This window comes from Papio anubis, chromosome 6 (assembly GCF_008728515.1).
Source record: "Papio anubis isolate 15944 chromosome 6, Panubis1.0, whole genome shotgun sequence".
NCBI classification, from domain to species: Eukaryota; Metazoa; Chordata; class Mammalia; order Primates; family Cercopithecidae; genus Papio; species Papio anubis.
In genome coordinates, this window is record NC_044981.1 from 144,128,205 (window position 1) to 144,145,072 (window position 16,868).

The window sequence follows — 16,868 nt, forward strand, 5'->3', positions numbered from 1 at the left end:
CAAGAATAGACTAATGCAGAAAATTGGTACCAATGAGTGGGGCATTGCTATAAAGATACCTGAAAATGTGGAAGTGACTTTGGAACTGGCTAACTGTCAGAGATTGGAAGAGTGTGGAGGGCTCAGAAGAAGACAGGAAAATGAGGGACAGTTTGGAACTTACTAGAAATTGGTTAAGTTTTTGTGACCAAAATGTTGTTAGTGATATGAACAATAAAGTCCAGGCTGAGGAGGTCTCAGATGGTGATAAGGAATTATTGGAAACTGGAGTAAATGTCACTTTTGCTACACCTTAGCAAGTAATTTGGTTGGATTGTGCCCCTGCTCTAGGGATCTGTGGAACTTTGAACTTGAGAGTGATGATTTAGGGTATCTGGCAAAAGAAATTTCTAAGCAGCAAAGCATTCAAGATGTGGCCTGGCTGCTTTTCAATGAATGCTCATATGTGTGAGAAAAAAAATTATCTGAAACTGGAACTTATATTAAAAAGGGAAGCAGAGCATAAAACTTTGGAAAATTTGCAGCCTGGTCATGTGGTAGAAAGGAAAAACCCATTTTCAGCAGAGGAATTCAAGCAGGCTGCAGAAATTCACATAATGAAAAGAAAGGCAAATGCTGATAGCCAAGACAATGGGTAGAAGGCCTCCAAGGCATTGAAGGTAACCTCTCCCATCACAGGCCTGGAGCCCTAGGAGGGAAAAATGGTTTCATGAGCCACACCCAGGGCCCTGCTGCCCTGTGCAGCCTCAAGACCCTGCTCCCAGCTCTGTCTCCAGTCTTGGCTCAGAGGACTCCAGATACAGCTTGGGCTGTTGCTTCAGAGGGTGCAAGCCATAACCTTGGTGGTATTAAGCCTGTGGATGTGCAGAGTGCGAGAGTTGAGGCTTGGAAGCCTATGCCTAGATTTCAGAGGGTGTATGGAAAAACCTGGATGTAAGCAGAAGCCTGCTGCAGGGGCAGAGCCCTCATGGAGAACCTCTACTAGGGCAGTGCCGAGGAGAAATTTGGGGTTGGAGACCCCACACAGAGTCCTCACTGGGACATTGCCTAGTGGAGGTGTGAGAAGAGGGCTGCCATCCTCCAGCCCTTAGAATGTTAGAGCCATTGGCAGCTTGCACCCTGTGCCTGGAAATGCCACAGGCACGTGATGCCAGCCCAGGAGAGCAACTGTGGGGTGTGAACCCTGGAAGGCCACAGGGGTGGAGCTGCCCAAGGCCTTGGAAGCCCACCCCTTGCATCAGTGTGCGCTGGATGTAAGACATGGAGTCAAAGGAGATTATTTTGGAGCTTTAAGATTTAACGACTGCCCTGCTGGGGTTCAAACTTGCATGGGGCCTGTAGGCCCTTCCTTTTGGCCAATGTCTCCCTTTTGGAATGACAATTTTTACCCAATGCCTATATGCCCTGATATGGTTTGGCTCTGGGTCCCCACTCAAATCTCATCTTGAATTGTAATCCCCATGTGTTAAGGGAGAGACCTCCTGGGAGGTGATTGAATCATGGGGACAGTTTCCCCCATGCTATTCTCATGATAGTGAGTGAGTTCTCATGAGATCTGATGGTTTAAAGTGGGACCTCCTCCTTTGCTTTCTCTCTCTCTCTCTCTCCTGCCACAATGTAAGATGTGCCTTGCTTCCCCTTTGCCTCCCACCATGATTGTAAGTTTCCCAAGGTCTCCCCAGCATGTTGGACTGTGAGTCAATTAAACCTCTTTCCTTTATAACTTACCCAGTCTCAGGTATTCTTCATAGCAGTGTGAAAACAGACTAATATAAAAAATTGGTACTGGGATAGTATTGCTGTGAAGATACCTAAAAATGTGGAAGCATCTTTGGAACTGGGTAACAGGAAGACACTGGAACAGTTTGGAGGACTCAGAGGAAGACGGGGAGATGTGGGAAAGTTCAGAACTTCCTAGAGACTTGTTGAATGAATTTGACCAAAATGCTGACAGTGATGTAGACAACAAAGTCCAGGTTGAGGTGGTTTCAGATGAAGATGAGGAACTTATTGGGAACTGGAGTAGAGGTCACTCTTGCTATGGTTTAGCAAAGAGACCGGCAGGATTTTGACCCTGCTCTAGAGATTTGTGGAACTTTGAACTTAGATGATTTAGGGTATGTGGCAGAAGAAATTTCCAAGCAGCAAAGCATTCAAGAGGTAACCTGGCTTTTTCTGAAAGCATGCAGTCATATGCATTCACAAAAAGATTATCTGAAACTGGAACTTCTATTTAAAAGGGAAGTCAAGCATAAAAGTTGAGAAAATTTGCAGCCTGACCCTGTGGTAGAAAAGAAAAGCTTACTTCTGGGGACAAATTCAAGCCAGTTGCAGAAACTTGCATAAGTAACAAGAAGAGGAATATCAGTAGCCAAGACAATGGGGAAAATATCTACAGAGCATTTCAGAAATTTTCCTGGCAGCCCCTCCCATCACAGGCCCCAAAGCCTAGGAGGAAAAAATGGTTTTGTGGGCTGGGCCCAGGATCTTGCCGCTTTGTACGGTCTTGGGACTTGGTGCCTTTTATCCCAGCCATGGCTAAAAGGGACCAGTGTATAGCTCAGACCACTGCTTCAGAGGGTGTAATCCCCAAGCCTTGGTGGCTTGCACATGGTGTTGGGCCTGCAGGTGCACAGAAGTTAAGAACTGAGGTTTGGGAACCTCTGCCTAGATTTCAGAGGATATATGGAAACATCTAGATGTCCTGGCAGAAATTTGCTGCAGGGGTGCAGCCCTCATGGAGAACCTCTGCTAGGTCAGAGTGCAGAAGGGAAATGTGGGGTTGAAGCCCCTACACAGAGTCCCCACTGGGGTAGTGCCTAGTGGAGCTGTGAGAAGAGGGCCACCATCCTCCAGACCCCGTAATATTAGGTCTACTGACAGCCTGCACCATGTGTCTGGAAAAGCCACAGGCACTCAACACTGGCCCGTGAAAGCAGTCATGGGGGTTGCACCCTGCAGAGCCACAGAAGCGGACCTGCCCAATGCCTTGGGAGCCTACTTCTTGCATCAGCATGTCCTAGATTTGAGACATGGAGTCAAAATAGATTATTTTGGAGTTTTAAGATTTAATGAGTGGCCTGTCAGGTTTCACACTTGCATGAGGCCTGTGGCCCCTTTGTTTTGGCCAATTTCTCCCAGTTGGAATGGGAACATTTACCCAATGCCTGTACCCGCATTGTATCTTGGAAGTCACTAACTTGTTTTTGATTTTACAGGTTCATACGTGGAAGGGACTTCCCTTGTCTCAGATGAGACTTTGGGCTTGGGCTTTTGGGTTAATGCTGGAATGAGTTAAGACTTTGGGAGACTGTTGGGAAGGCATGATTGTGTTTTGAAATGTGAGAAGCATATGAGATTTGGGAGGGAACAGGAGTGGAATGACATAGTTTGGCTCTGTCTCCACTCAAATCTAACCTTGAATTGAAATCCCCATGTGTCAAGGGAAGGACCTGCTGGGAGGTGACTGTGATACAGAAGGAAAGTGCTGGAAAGAGAAGGGCACTGTCCCTTCAAATAATACAGAAAGGGGGAAGGGTGTGGTCCCTGGCTAGGGCTACACCTCCAGGCCTATGCCCATGGACCTAGGTGAGCACAGACATTTTTGTTTTCCTGCCCAAATGTTGCATTTCCCAAGACTACCCTGGCCTGCCACCCCCACCATCCTGTGCCTATAAAAACCTGGAGACCCTAGCAGGCAGACACAGGTGGCTGGATGTCAAGAGGAGCACATCAGTGGCAGAACACACAGGCAGCTGGATGTTGAGAAGAGCACATCAGTGGAGTAACACACAGGTGGCTGCATGTCAAGAGAAGCACATCAGCAGAGGGACACATAGGTAGCTGGACATTGAGAGGAATGCACTGATAGGCACCAGCATGCCAGCAGGCTGTCAACTGGCAGAACAACACGGAGTTTGACTGGGGCAGTCGGAGAAGAGCCTGGGCTGTCGAGTGGCCTGACTCCAGGGGAAAACTATCTCCCTTCTGGCTCCGCCATCTGCTGAGAGCTACTTCCCCTCAATAAAGCCTTGCACTCATTCTCCAAGCCCACGTGTGATCCGATTCTTCCAGTACACCAAGGCAAGAACCCCAGGATACATATGTGATAAGACAGAGGTCTAATTGAGCTGGCTAACACAAGCCACCTACAGACAGCTAAGCTAAAAGAGCACCCTGTAACACATGCCCACTGGGGCTTCAGCTGTAAACATTCACACCTAGACACTGCCTTGGGGTCTGAGCCTCACAGCCTGCCCATCTGTGTGCTCCCCTAGAGGTTTGAGCAGCAGGGCACTGAAGGAGTCACACTCCCGTTGCATGCCCTGCAAAGGGGACAAGGGAACTTTTCCTGTTTCAGTTGGATCATGGGGGTGACTTCCTCCATGCTGTTCTTGTCATGGTGAGTGAACTCTCACAAGATCTGATGGTTTGGTAAGTTTTTGGCAGTTCCTGTCTCTCTTTCTCTCTTTCTCATCTGACACCATGTAAGGTGTGCCTTGCTTCTCCTTCACCTTGCTCCATGTTGCAAGTTTTCTGAGGGGCAAAGTTTTCATCAATGGATTAGCACCATCCACTTGGTGCTGTTCTCATGATAGTGAGTTACCATGAAATCTGGTTGTTTAAAAGCGTGTGGCACCTCCCTGCTGTCTTTCTCCCTCCTGCTCCAGCCATGTAAATTGTGCTTGCTTCCCCTTCACCTTCGGCCATGATTGTAAGTTTCCCGAGGCCTCTCCAGAAGCAGAAGCTTCTATGATTCCTGTACAGCCTGCAGAACTGTGAGCCAATTCAACCTCTTTTCTTTATGAGTACCAGACTCAGGTATTTCTTTATAGCAATGTGAGAACAGACTAATACAGGGTGTCTTACCAGCTGAGCATCCCAAATCTGAAAACTCAAAATCTAAAATGCTCCAAAACCAGAAATATTGAGTGCCAACACAACATTCAGAGGAAGTGCTCATTGGAACATTTTGGATTTCAGATTTTTGGATTTGGGAAGCTCAACCAGTAAGTATAATGCAAATATTCCAAAATCCTAAAAAGTCTGAAATCCAGAACACTTTGGGTCCCAAGCATTTTGAATAAAGGATAATCAACCTGTATATTATGTTTCTATTCATTATTTATATTAAATATAATTTCAATTGTGACTTGTTTTATCCCAGTGTAGTGGGGAAAAATATTAAATTCATGAAGTGACAGTGGATGTGTTTTGAGCATAGTATTTAAGAAAACGGTCCTTTGGGCTATGCCACACAGTGATAATGGAAACTCATGTGATGGAGTTCAGAGTGAATTACCAGTGGACCTGGGTCCTAACTTCTAATTATCAAGTCCAAAGAGGAAGGAGCTGGTAACACCGTCTCTTCTCAGAGGAAGCACTTGAGGAGTGAACAGGTTGGGTGACTCAACTAAGGCTACACATTCGTCTCTTTATTTCCAGTCTTACTCTCTTTCCACTTTATCATAGTGACAAAAACAAAAAACATCTTTGTCCTAGCAAGACTTGGCTATACAAATTTAGTGAAACAGAGAGAGCCTTTTGAGCATACATTTCTGCTTAGAACGTAAAGAATGTGAGTTCTAAAATGATTGTGAATCTTCCATGCCTAGAATTTGATGAAATAGCACTAGTTCCTAATTCGCTTTAATTTTATTTGATCATTAGTGCTTAAGAAAGGAGCAACATTTGCAGGATATTTGTTTCTGGCCATATGCTCCATTCAGAACCTTGGAGCTAGACGTTTTTCCTGGAAGGTCTGTTAAACCGCGACTGAGTACCTAGCATCTGGGAAAAGACGCAGCCAATTTCAAGTTTCCTTTCTGGAATTCCAACAGATCTGAAAGTATTTCAGGGTCCGATTAAATCTTCGCCTTGTTGTCACATCCAGACAGTCTTTGTTAATTTGGCTCTCAATTAGTCTGTTAATATTCTCAGATTTATATTTTGGCTACTTGCATGCTAAAAAGAAATCACATAGAGTTGGGGAATTTGGTTCTGCAAAACTGCGTGATAAGATTTTTTTTTTTTTTTTTTTTTCACAGTGAGACGGAGTCTCACTGTGTCTCCCAGGCTGGAGTGCAGTGGCGCGATCTCGGCTCACTGCAAGCTCCGCCCCCCGGGTTCACGCCATTCTCCCGCCTCAGCCTCCCAAGTAGCTGGGACTATAGGCGCCCGCTACCGCGCCCGGCTAGTTTTTTGTATTTTTAGTAGAGACGGGGTTTCACCATGTTAGCCAGGGATAGTCTCGATCTCCTGACCTTGTGATCCACCCGCCTCGGCCTCCCAAAGTGCTGGGATTACAGGCTTGAGCCACCGCGCCCGGCCAAGATTTTTTTAAAAACAGGTACAATTCTATGATTTTTAAAGTTTGTATTATCCATGCCCTAAAATGACTCACATGCTTCAATGCAGGATACAAAAAATATTTTAAAATATCATTTGACTTGCTGGAGTAGAGATGTTAAGAGAAAATCAGTAGGGAATAACACATTTAGGAAAGGTGAAAATGCACAAATTATGACACATTTTGGCCCAGCTGCAAATCCTTAAAGCACTGATGTCTTGTTCCAAATTTTTCCCATTACTTTCACTCCAATCCTATTCTTACTTATTTCCAGCCAAGTAGTTTCATATGTATTTGTGTTGGGCTCCACTGGGGGAAAATAGCTATGCGGTGCTCCACCAGCTGACTGAAAAGGAGTGTTTCCTCCACACATACACTCAGCACTGAACTGGGGGCAGTGGTCGGGCACTCAGTAGGGGACGGAGGAGGGGGTCTAAGACAGTGTTACTATCAGTTGTGTGCCACTGGAAGGAAGGTCAGGGCAGGGAAATCTCCCTACTTCACTACTCAGGTCTCTGGGTTGGGCTTGCCGCTCTTCTTGGGGAAGAGCCACTTCTTGGGGCCCTGCACACAAGAGGACGCACGTGGAAAGGGTCTGTAAACCGACACCGGTTCTGCTAACCGCAGGTGACCACGGCACTGTCTTCTTGGGGAGAATTTTTCTTTTTACGTCAGGCCTCATGCTCGCCACACGGGGATCGCCGCCAGGGCTGTGCTGTCGGGTCCCCGCCACATGCTGGAAGCACTGGAGGCGCGGTCCCGGCGCGACCTCGCCAGGCGCCCGCACTGGCCGCAGGACTGCGGGACTGGCGGTGGCGGCGGCTGCGCGGGGCGGGGCGGGGCTTGGCTACGGGGAAATGACGTCGCCGTCCCCGCGCGCGCCCTGGTAACGGCGGGTCCCGCGTCCTCCTCCATGTCCCCGCCTACCCCCGCCGCAGCCCGCCCCGTCTCCTCCTCCCTCCGCAGCCTCGCCGAGTCCTCGGTGCGGGCTGCGAGTGGGACTCGGGGAGCCACTCTGTCCTCGACGCCTCCGCCGGGCGCGGGCTGAGGAGCCAGCGAGAGCAGACCCGGCCCCTGGCCGCCGCCGCCCAACCCCGGGCATCTGCTCCGCGCCGTTGTCCCCGCGGCATCGGGCCGGCGGGACCGCCCCGTCCCTTCCAGGGGTGACCCGGGGGTCGCGGACGGGACGGCGCCTGCGACCGAGTCTGGGGGGCGCCGGGTGTCGGGTCGGGAAGTGGCCGCCGCGACTCTTGCCTCGCGGGCGTCGTTGCTCCGCGGGCCTGCCTCTGCGCGCGGGGACAGGTGCCCCGGCCGGGGTCTGTCGGGAAGATGGCGACCCCGGGCATGAGCTGGCAGCAGCACTATTACGGCGGCTCGGCGGCCGGGGTGGCCAAATTCGCGCCCTCGCCGGCCGCCGCGCAGCTGGCTGGGCACAGCATGGACTACAGCCAGGAGATGCACCTGAAAATGAGCAAGAAAATCGCCCAGCTCACCAAGGTAAGGGGCGCAGCGGCGGGGCGGGTGGCGACCCTGTGCGGCCGCGCCAGACTCACCTGCCTGCCTGGGAGGCAGCACGTCTTGCGCCCGCAGCGAGGGGAACGCGACTCCTCCGCCGAAGCAACAGCCGGAGACACCTCCAAAACCCTGCAAACTTTGGTGTAACGCTGGCAACATGAATTTAAACTAGACTGCATGACGGCACGGTGGGTGTAAGGGACTTGCACCTGCTTGCCCTTTAAGGCTAAGCCAGCACAGAACAAATTAGGATTTAGTTCCTTTACTCCACAATACTAAATCACTTTACTGTTGCTCCCATGCATCTGCCAGGGCTCCACGAGGCATCACACTACAGTACCAGTTGAAGTACAGTACCGTATTTACGTAATATGACTCGGAATTAAACAGTATCTTACTGGTTAGTTAAGGGGAGACTCAACTTTCAGAGGAATGTAGAAGGGTAAAACATACCTTGAGTGCCGATTTGGGGCATTTAATGAGTCATTCCTTATGCTGACAAAATGTCAAACAAGGCTTATTAGATGAATCACACTGTGTCTGCATCTAGTTCAATGTTTGTCTATCGAAGGATAATTTTCAAGGAGCAGATAGCCGTCAAATTCAGCCACGTGTAGTTAGGACTGTAACTAAATCAGGGGACTTTTTTCTAATTTAATAAATGTCGATAATGAGAAGGAATTGGTATTTGTGAAGCAAGAGCAATTCCTATCAGTTATATTGCTCTGCTTAGATCTCACCAGCAATCTAGCAATACCTATCAGTAAGAAGTGATTTATGGTGTCTGAAAGTTAAGAAATGTGGTGTACCTTAATGTGTTTAAGCTGTCTCCTAACAGCTTGTTAGGAGAGTTCGTATGCTGAAGAGAGATGGGCATCGTGGGGGTTACTGCTAGATAGCCTCTGAGTCTGACTCAACTCTAGAGTTCTCATATAATCCCATTGCTGGTTGGCACTTTTGAGAGAGTGAAGTAAGACATGAGATTCCGAAGAGAGGAAAGGAAGGAAATGGGAGTGAAAAAAGGATGAAAAGAGAATAAAAAGATTTTAGTAAAGAAATGTGACTGAGGATAGAAAAGATAACATAAAAGGACTACAAAATGAGAGCACAAATGGAAGAGCAAAAGAAAAGTTACAGGTAGGTAACAGTTAAACTCAGCCAACGTCTTGTGAAGTTTTCTTTTTCGTCTTTTGTTTTATCTCAGCACTGACTCAGAAGTTGTTTGTGCGGTGTTTTGTTTCCTTTTTTGTCAGAGTATTGCATTCAGAGAAAGGAAGATCTAAGAAGGAATGATAGTAGTGTATCATCAGAACATTTACGTATTTGGAGTCTAAAAGCCAGGCTTCCTGCAGCAGTGTTTGATCTTCCGAATACTGATGTCCTGAATGAAGCACATGAATATTTATTCTGATTTTCTCTTATGATGTGTCCATAACATCCACTGTTCTCATTTTAGATGTAACCCTCTAGAGCCCTACTGTAAGTAATAGGAAAACTCAGTAAATTGGTTGTGGGACTGTACTGTTTAATAAAAACTGTTGATCTTCAGTACATTTTTTTTCTTTCTACTTAACACTTTTTCAGTTTCCTGTTCTTTATCAGAAAAAAATAAGTCAGCACCACCGGTAAAGGTAGGTGTATTGATTGGAAGCTGGTATTTTCTCCCATTACATTACCCACCTCATATCTAATGAGACAAGAGGGTGCTCTCAGGCCAGTGCTCTCACACCACTTGAATGCCTCATCTGATCTTTACTGAGTGTTACTTGGACTCTGTGGTTTTGTGTTTGTAGTTACAGTCTCTAAACACTCTCCACACCCTCTGCTAAGTACTTCAGACATTTAATCCTTCATACTAGCTTTCTCAGTGTCACATTTTGGACTGGATATTGTCACATTATTGACATTTTGGACTGGATAATGCCTTGTTGGTTGTGGGATATCCTGTGCGTTACAGGATGTTTAGCAGCATCCCTGGCAGTACTCAGTGGGTACCAGTAGCTACCCTCCCACACCCATCCCCAGTCATGACAGTAAACATGCCTCCAGATATTACCAGATTTTCCCAGGATGGGGCAAGGTAGTTGGGACAGAATCATTCCAATAAGAAGTATTAACATATCCTGATATATCTAGGGATTATCCTGCCTTGATTTACTAAGATAAGGCCTGAGAATGAAACAGTCTGATAATAGGACTCTGTTGCAGCCAACATCTTTCTATTTCTACAGACATATAATAAGACTTGCTTTCTTTATGTGCCATTTTGAAAGTTGTCAAATTTTACAGTCATATACACTTATTGTAAATACTGTACCATAAGCATGACATCATGAATGTATATAAACATAGAGAGGGACTGTTACGAACTTTACTACTATCTGCCATATAGAATTTTTACTCATGAAGAGTTTATTCATATTAGCAGAGGTGCGTTCCCACTATGGTTGGAGCTTGACAATGGCTTATATTTCATAATTGTACACTATAAACGTAACCATTAAAATTGGATTTTATTTCTTTTGGAAAGAAGTCAGTAGAACTCAACTCTTCAGCATTATAGCAGCAGCACACTTAAGAGCAGTGTGGGAACCTGACACACTGAGTTAAAATTCTCACTCCACCACTTACTACTATTGTGACCTTGAGCAAGCCATTAAACACTGTGCCTCAGTTTCCTAATCTTTAAAATAGGGATGATAATACCTGTTTTACAGAATTGTAGCGGCACATAGTAGGCTCTTCATTCAGGCTGTCACTCACTGAAAAGATATATACTAATATGAGTATTAATAAAATATGGATATTTTTTAAAATGCTTCTCTCCTTTTAAAATAAACCATTCTGCATTTAACAGCGTTGTATGATAGTGCACTTATTTTGAGAGTTTTCTGCTAAACTTTTTAAAAATATGTATATAGTAGTATTTTTTTCTCCTTCGAATATCAAAGTTTAAAGATTTCACATTTATTCTGTATTGTGGTAGTATAGTACTGAAAATACAGTGTGCATGTTTCAAAGATTTGGCTCGCTATGAAAGGATAAGCATGAAAGTAATATATATTATAATTTTGCCCAGAGCGAAGCTCAATATATTTTTAACTAAAAAGCAGTCTTTGCTGTATGCATATTTGTTCAGATCCTGTTTCCTAAGAGCCTAACATAGCAACCTTCTCACGGTAAGGAGAACAGCAGTTCTTTAAGCACCTTTAATATAAGGGAGACTTTGGGGAATGTTACAGATACAGCTGGGAGCAAGACACAGTCTCTGCCTTTTAAAGGAAGCCTAGCATATTTGGGTCACTCATGTCAAGTTTTAAGAATTAATATTAGATTCTTGAGCTACATTATGGCAAGTTTCTGCAAATGTTAATGGCTGAACTATCTCAGGATAGGCAGTGAAGCTGGATGGGTTCAGTTATGTTTTATAAGACCACATTTGTATACTTCTGTGCTCTCCACTGTGTTGACTTTTCAGGATATTAGGTTGAACAGCAGGCCTTGTGGGATGTAATTATAAAAGCTTTTTTTTTTTGTCACTTCAAATTTTTTTCTCTTTTTGTCTCTTTCAGTTTACTCTTTGAGACTGGTTCATCCTCTGCCATGGATTAACTTAATTTTTCTGGTTGCTCTTAGATAATACAAATCATCCTTCAGTAACAAAGTCACAAAGGTCTCAATTTGATTATTAAAATTAAAATGCCCAGTACCAACAAGTAAAAACTGCAGACCAAGCCTGAAATAAAGATGAGGCTTCTCCCTTAACTGGTCTCTTTTTCTGTCTCTTGCAAGGAGGAAGCCAGTAACTGGGGAAGGGGGTATCATTGCCTTTTTTACTTCTTACCTGGTTTTCCTACTCTTCCTGCTTTGTCTTGCCAGTTCTGGTTTCTGACCTTTCCAAAGTTGGACAAGGAAGAAGCAAAAAGAGGACAGAGGAGCAGCAAACTTTTACTTGATTAGTGAAGAAGCTAGCTGGCGATTTAGTTTCAGTGCTTTTGTAGCCGTTGCAGAATGTTTAAACCTTGTTCTTTCACTGGAGAATCCTCTACCTCCCACCTCAGTGGCTCTAGATTTTCACGTGAATTCCTTGACAGTGAGAATTCCCTTCGTTCTGGTTGGTTGCTTCCTCCTTCCTCAGCCTCTTAGAGCTAGCAGTACCTTTACCTTCACTGTGCAGAGGTCTGTGCAAACTCTAGATGCCCCTCTTGCATGGACTCGTGTGATCCTACCCCAGGTTGCTCACTCTCCTGTAGAGGCCACATAGGGAGCACACATTCTTTGCACAAACTCTGCTGGTGGTCCCAGTTCAGCCCTCTCTCTCGTTCTCACATGCCTCTTCATGCAGCTTCTCATCCTTTAGATTTTCCAGGGATTAATCAGGTACCAGGTCAGCATGTTCTTCAAACTGCTTGAGACACATGTCAAGTTCTTCAAGTCATCCGCGCAAAGCCTTTTTCCCTAGGCTTTAGATGTGGGACAAGCATCTTCCACCCTTCCCCCTTGAAGACACAGGCCCCTGTTACCACAGCTCTCCCCAGGGAAATCTCTGAAACCTATTCTGTAATCTCCTTGAAGCGCCACTTCGCTGGTGGTGGGGGTAGACAGTAACACACCTTAGCACTCTTTTCTTTAGACTGCTTCTTCTCATTTTCGAGAATGTTCTGGCAGCTGCTTTGGAATGTCATTTCTGTTGTCTTTGGTTCTCAGCAGAAACTTCCCTTTTAATACCTTGTTGTGTTAGCTGCTTATCAAATGCCTCTTTAGTTGATTGCACTTTTGATAGAGTCTATTTATCACTTACTAGTATAGACATAACTAATATATGGTACAGTGTAAGTTCCCAAACAGCAGGAAGTAGCTTCTTTTGTGTTTTCTGTGCTTAGCATCAAGTCCTCTTATTTAATACCCAGCTTATGGCTCTGCTACTAAAACTGTCCTGACCAACTACCCTTGTTGGGCTTTCCTTGCTGTGCATTAGCATTGATTGTTGGTACTTCTTACTTGATGCTTAATAATGCAAACTTGCAAATACTGTTTATTGTGTTTATAAATATACTTTGTTTTCGTAATTTGACTGTAAAATTCTCAGCTCTAGGGACTGTATCTTTTATTTCATGTAACCTTAATATGAATGGTTTGCACATAGTACCAAAGCTTAATAAGTATTTACTGAAGAAGATAGTGGTCTTAATGATACAGCAAGTAATTTTGTTATACAATAGAGAAAGGCAGTATTTTTTTTTTTTTTTTTGAGACGAAGTCTTGCTCTGTCGCCCAGGCTGGAGTACAGTGGCCAGATCTCAGCTTACTGCAAGCTCTGCCTCCCAGGTTCACGCCATTCTCCTGCCTCAGCCTCCCGAGTAGCTGGGACTACAGGCGCCCGCCACCTCGCCCGGCTAGTTTTTTGTATTTTTAGTAGAGACGTGGTTTCACCATGTTAGCCAAGATGGTCTCGATCTCCTGACCTTGTGATCCGCCCGTCTCGGCCTCCCAAAGTGCTGGGATTACAGGCTTGAGCCACCACGCCCGGCCAAAAGGTAGTATTTTTTAGGAATTGTATCTGCTACTCTTCTGGGTTAATGATAGATCATTTCAACTGAGTTAAATTATTCCTAAATATGTAAATGTTTATTGACTGCCCTTTAAACTGCTTCAAAAAGCTATTTTATTTCTTAATATATTTTTGATGTAAAAAATAAAAATATAAAGTTCTTTGTCTACCTTATAAATATTTGTCATTTCAAAGTGTAGGTAATTAATATACTAGTTTCTTAGCAAATATAAAAAAGCTTTGTGATTAGTCATTTTATACTAACTCTGCTTTTATTATATCCAAAACCAAAATGTGTTTATATAACACCAAAACCAATGAATTTTTCAAATAATACTATTGTCTCTTCATGAAATAAATGATTTTTCACTAATTGGTTTGTTTGAATTACTTAGATACTCTTTCATAATAATTCTGTGTTGCTTATGACTTGAGTCTTTGAACAAGAGTGGTAAGTGGCCTCATAAAACATAGCAATTGGCTGAGTTTCACCTTAGCACTAGTACATGCCAAATGCAGCATCTCTTTTTCTTTGTTACATTGCAGCTTTGCCATGCTATTATGCAGTGGCTTGGATGTAATCTTTTAGTCACAGTTGAGTGGTTTGGATTAATTTCTTGCATTTTACTAATGGGCACAAAAGCATAGTATCCTATTAATTAATTGGTCACAAACTTATAAAGGGACTTCCTTTAGAGTTAAAGATTTAGAGTTAAAGGTTAAAGGTTTAGGTCAGGCGCCCTTGCTCACGCCTACAATCCCAGCACTTTGGGAGGCCAAGGCAGGCAGATCACTTGAGGCCATGAGTTCGAAACCAGCCTGGCCAACATGGTGAAATCCCGTCTTTACAACAAATACAAAAAATTAGCTGGTGTGGTGGTGGGTGCTTGTAATCCCAGCTACTTGGGAGGCCGAGGCACGAGAATTGCTTGAGCTCAGGAGGTAGAGATTGCAGTTGAGATCATACCACTGCACTGAAGCCTGGGTGACAGAGCAAGACTCTGTCTCAAAAAAAAAAAGATTAAAGGTTTAGACTGTGACCAAGCTGACCCTCTCGTTCTCTCATTTTATAGGTATGGAAGGTGAGGGCCCAGTGTCATTTGAAGATTACTCAACCTGAACTCACATTCAGGTCTCTAGATTGGTCTGGGGGGGGGCGGTGGCCACACTAACAGGCCTCTTTTCCCTGTGTCTATCTTCTTTCTAATATTACTGATTCAATGAGAGACCACAGAGTTGTAGTTTTTCCATGTTGGAACCATGTTTTACTTACCATTTGAATCACAGATTTTTGATAAGGGTGAAACCAGCCTGCCTCTCCTCTGTATACTTTCTGTAGAACTTTCTGGGTTTATAGGTTGTATGTTTTGTATACTATGACTTGGTCACTTTGTAGCAGGTTTTTTGTATGTGCTGCCAGCTTAATGTCATAATATTTTCACGTTTTTATTAACAGATTTAGTCATTCCAAACAAACGTATTTAAAATAACATTAACTTAGAGACTGCCATACTTGGTGTGAAAATTACTACTGTGGTTATTTTAGATGTCTTTCTTTTGACTGCTTTCATTCTTGATTAGATTGTTGCTTAGACCCCATTCCTAAATGCAGTAAATTGCAAGTTTTCCAGTTTTTATCGACTTCACTATCTGTTTTGTTTGTTTATGAAAATCCTTTGGTAGCCTCTAATCACCAGTCTTAAAAAGTGTTATGAAAGATAAAGATTCAGCAGGAATATGTGACTGGAGTAATTTCTTCATTTTAATTGATAAGCTCCCTATACTTTAACTTTTAAAATTGTGATATTTTTGAAAATTTTGTATCTCTTCAATGTGAGATGAGAATGGAGAATAACCTGGGTCTATAAAGCTAGTTGGTTTGTGGAAGAAAATAGGAGGTAATGGGGCCAGGGGAGTATTGATAAAATACTTTTATTTTGCGCTTTCAATTGATCTTATGAGTTTTTTCTTTTTAAGAAAATCTTTATAAGCATTCAAATAAATTTGAATATTATGCCATGAAATGGAAAGGATGTGAACGACAGGAGTTCGTAATGCCATTCTTTTTATTCACCACAGGAAGTTTCTATCCTGCAGGCCACTTTAGGTTGTAAAGGACATTAAGTAAATGTCGGAGTCAGTGTGCCATGTCCTTTTTTGGAGATAGACACCTATGGGAGACAATTACTAACTGAATTCAGGATTAGATAAATAGATAAATAAAAACAGCAACATTGAGATCCCGTCTCTACTTTAAAAAAAAAAAAAATAAAACTGATGTTATAAATGGTAGTTTGATATGGGAGAATCATATCAAACTATTAGGTTTATATTTTATATGTCAAGTGTGGTCTAAACCATAGGGGACTCTTTAGATTGACCTAGAGACTTAATGGTCCTTCAAAATATTGGAAAATATTCTTTGACTACCAATCAATTAATATATAAAAATGAATTTTTGAAACAATGATATTTGCAAGTTGGAGATTGCCAGTTGTAGTATTTTGGTATGCTTAACATTTAAGACCAAAGCAAATATTTTAGAAAATCTGTGATTCTTAACTTTTAACTAAATTACATCAGTGAACAACTGTTATTTGTAGCCTTCTTTCACCAAGGATTACATCTTTCTTTTCTACAGAAACTTCAACGAGAATGTATAAAAAATAGTGAAGTTGAATATATGAATTTTTTATCCCGTATCTTACAGTATTATCTTGAGATGTAAATGGAGGCTGAAGTGATCAAAAGATCTCTAATACATGGAAAAACAAAAGACTTAGTGATCAACAATCATATGTGGAATTCGGATATTTTAGACTTGGCTACTGTGTGCTACCTCATTTAATTGTAAAGGAGATAGTACTTCTAATAATTTTTTAATTGCTAATCTGTATTTCCTTATTTACATGTACCATCTCTATACTGAAGTTTAAGGAAGTTGGAAAGTAAAACATTTCATCTATAAAGTACATTACTAATATTTAAATTATCAATAAAATTGATAATTTTAGTAAAAGAATAGGATAAATTCCTATTTATGCTAAATTATTAGAGAATGAGTTATTTCAGTTAACTGAAAGTTTCCATAGCAGTTAATAATTTTTCACTTTCTAATATAGTATACTTACATTTACATCATACCATTCATATATCACACTGGAGTTCTTCATCAACTCCAGATCACTGTTAGGATCATCAGTGCATATACAGGAAATTGGACCAAACTTATACTAGTCCTATTAGGCCAGACCTATGAATGCTGATATTTAATTTTTGAATAAATTGTTACTTGCCCTTTTACTTTTCATGTCTTTCTTATAAAATGAAGTGCCACATTTGAATATTTACAAATTCTAGACATTGGCCTTGGTGGTTGAGCAGATTTTATTTATTCTGGCGAATGTGTGCCTGTGTGTTCACAGGTATTTGCATTTTTCATCCTGCAGCTCC

At 43.0% G+C, this 16,868-nt stretch overlaps 1 protein-coding gene across 5 annotated transcripts in view; it reads left to right on the forward strand.

Annotated features, from left to right (window-relative positions):
* The first annotated feature begins 7,239 nt into the window (after positions 1-7,239).
* The window catches only part of FAM184A (family with sequence similarity 184 member A), a 134,596-nt gene continuing 124,967 nt past the window's right edge, over positions 7,240-16,868 (forward strand). For 4 of the 5 annotated variants that reach the window (XR_001902191.3, XM_003898250.5, XM_009206200.3 and 1 more), the window contains exon 1: positions 7,240-7,846. Coding sequence is in view for 4 of the 5 variants with exons in the window: in XM_003898250.5 (XP_003898299.4) it covers positions 7,679-7,846 (168 nt within the window). In the remaining variant the exon portion in view is untranslated. The remainder of the gene's footprint in view (positions 7,847-16,868) is intronic. The other variant, XM_017958369.3, reaches the window with a different exon arrangement.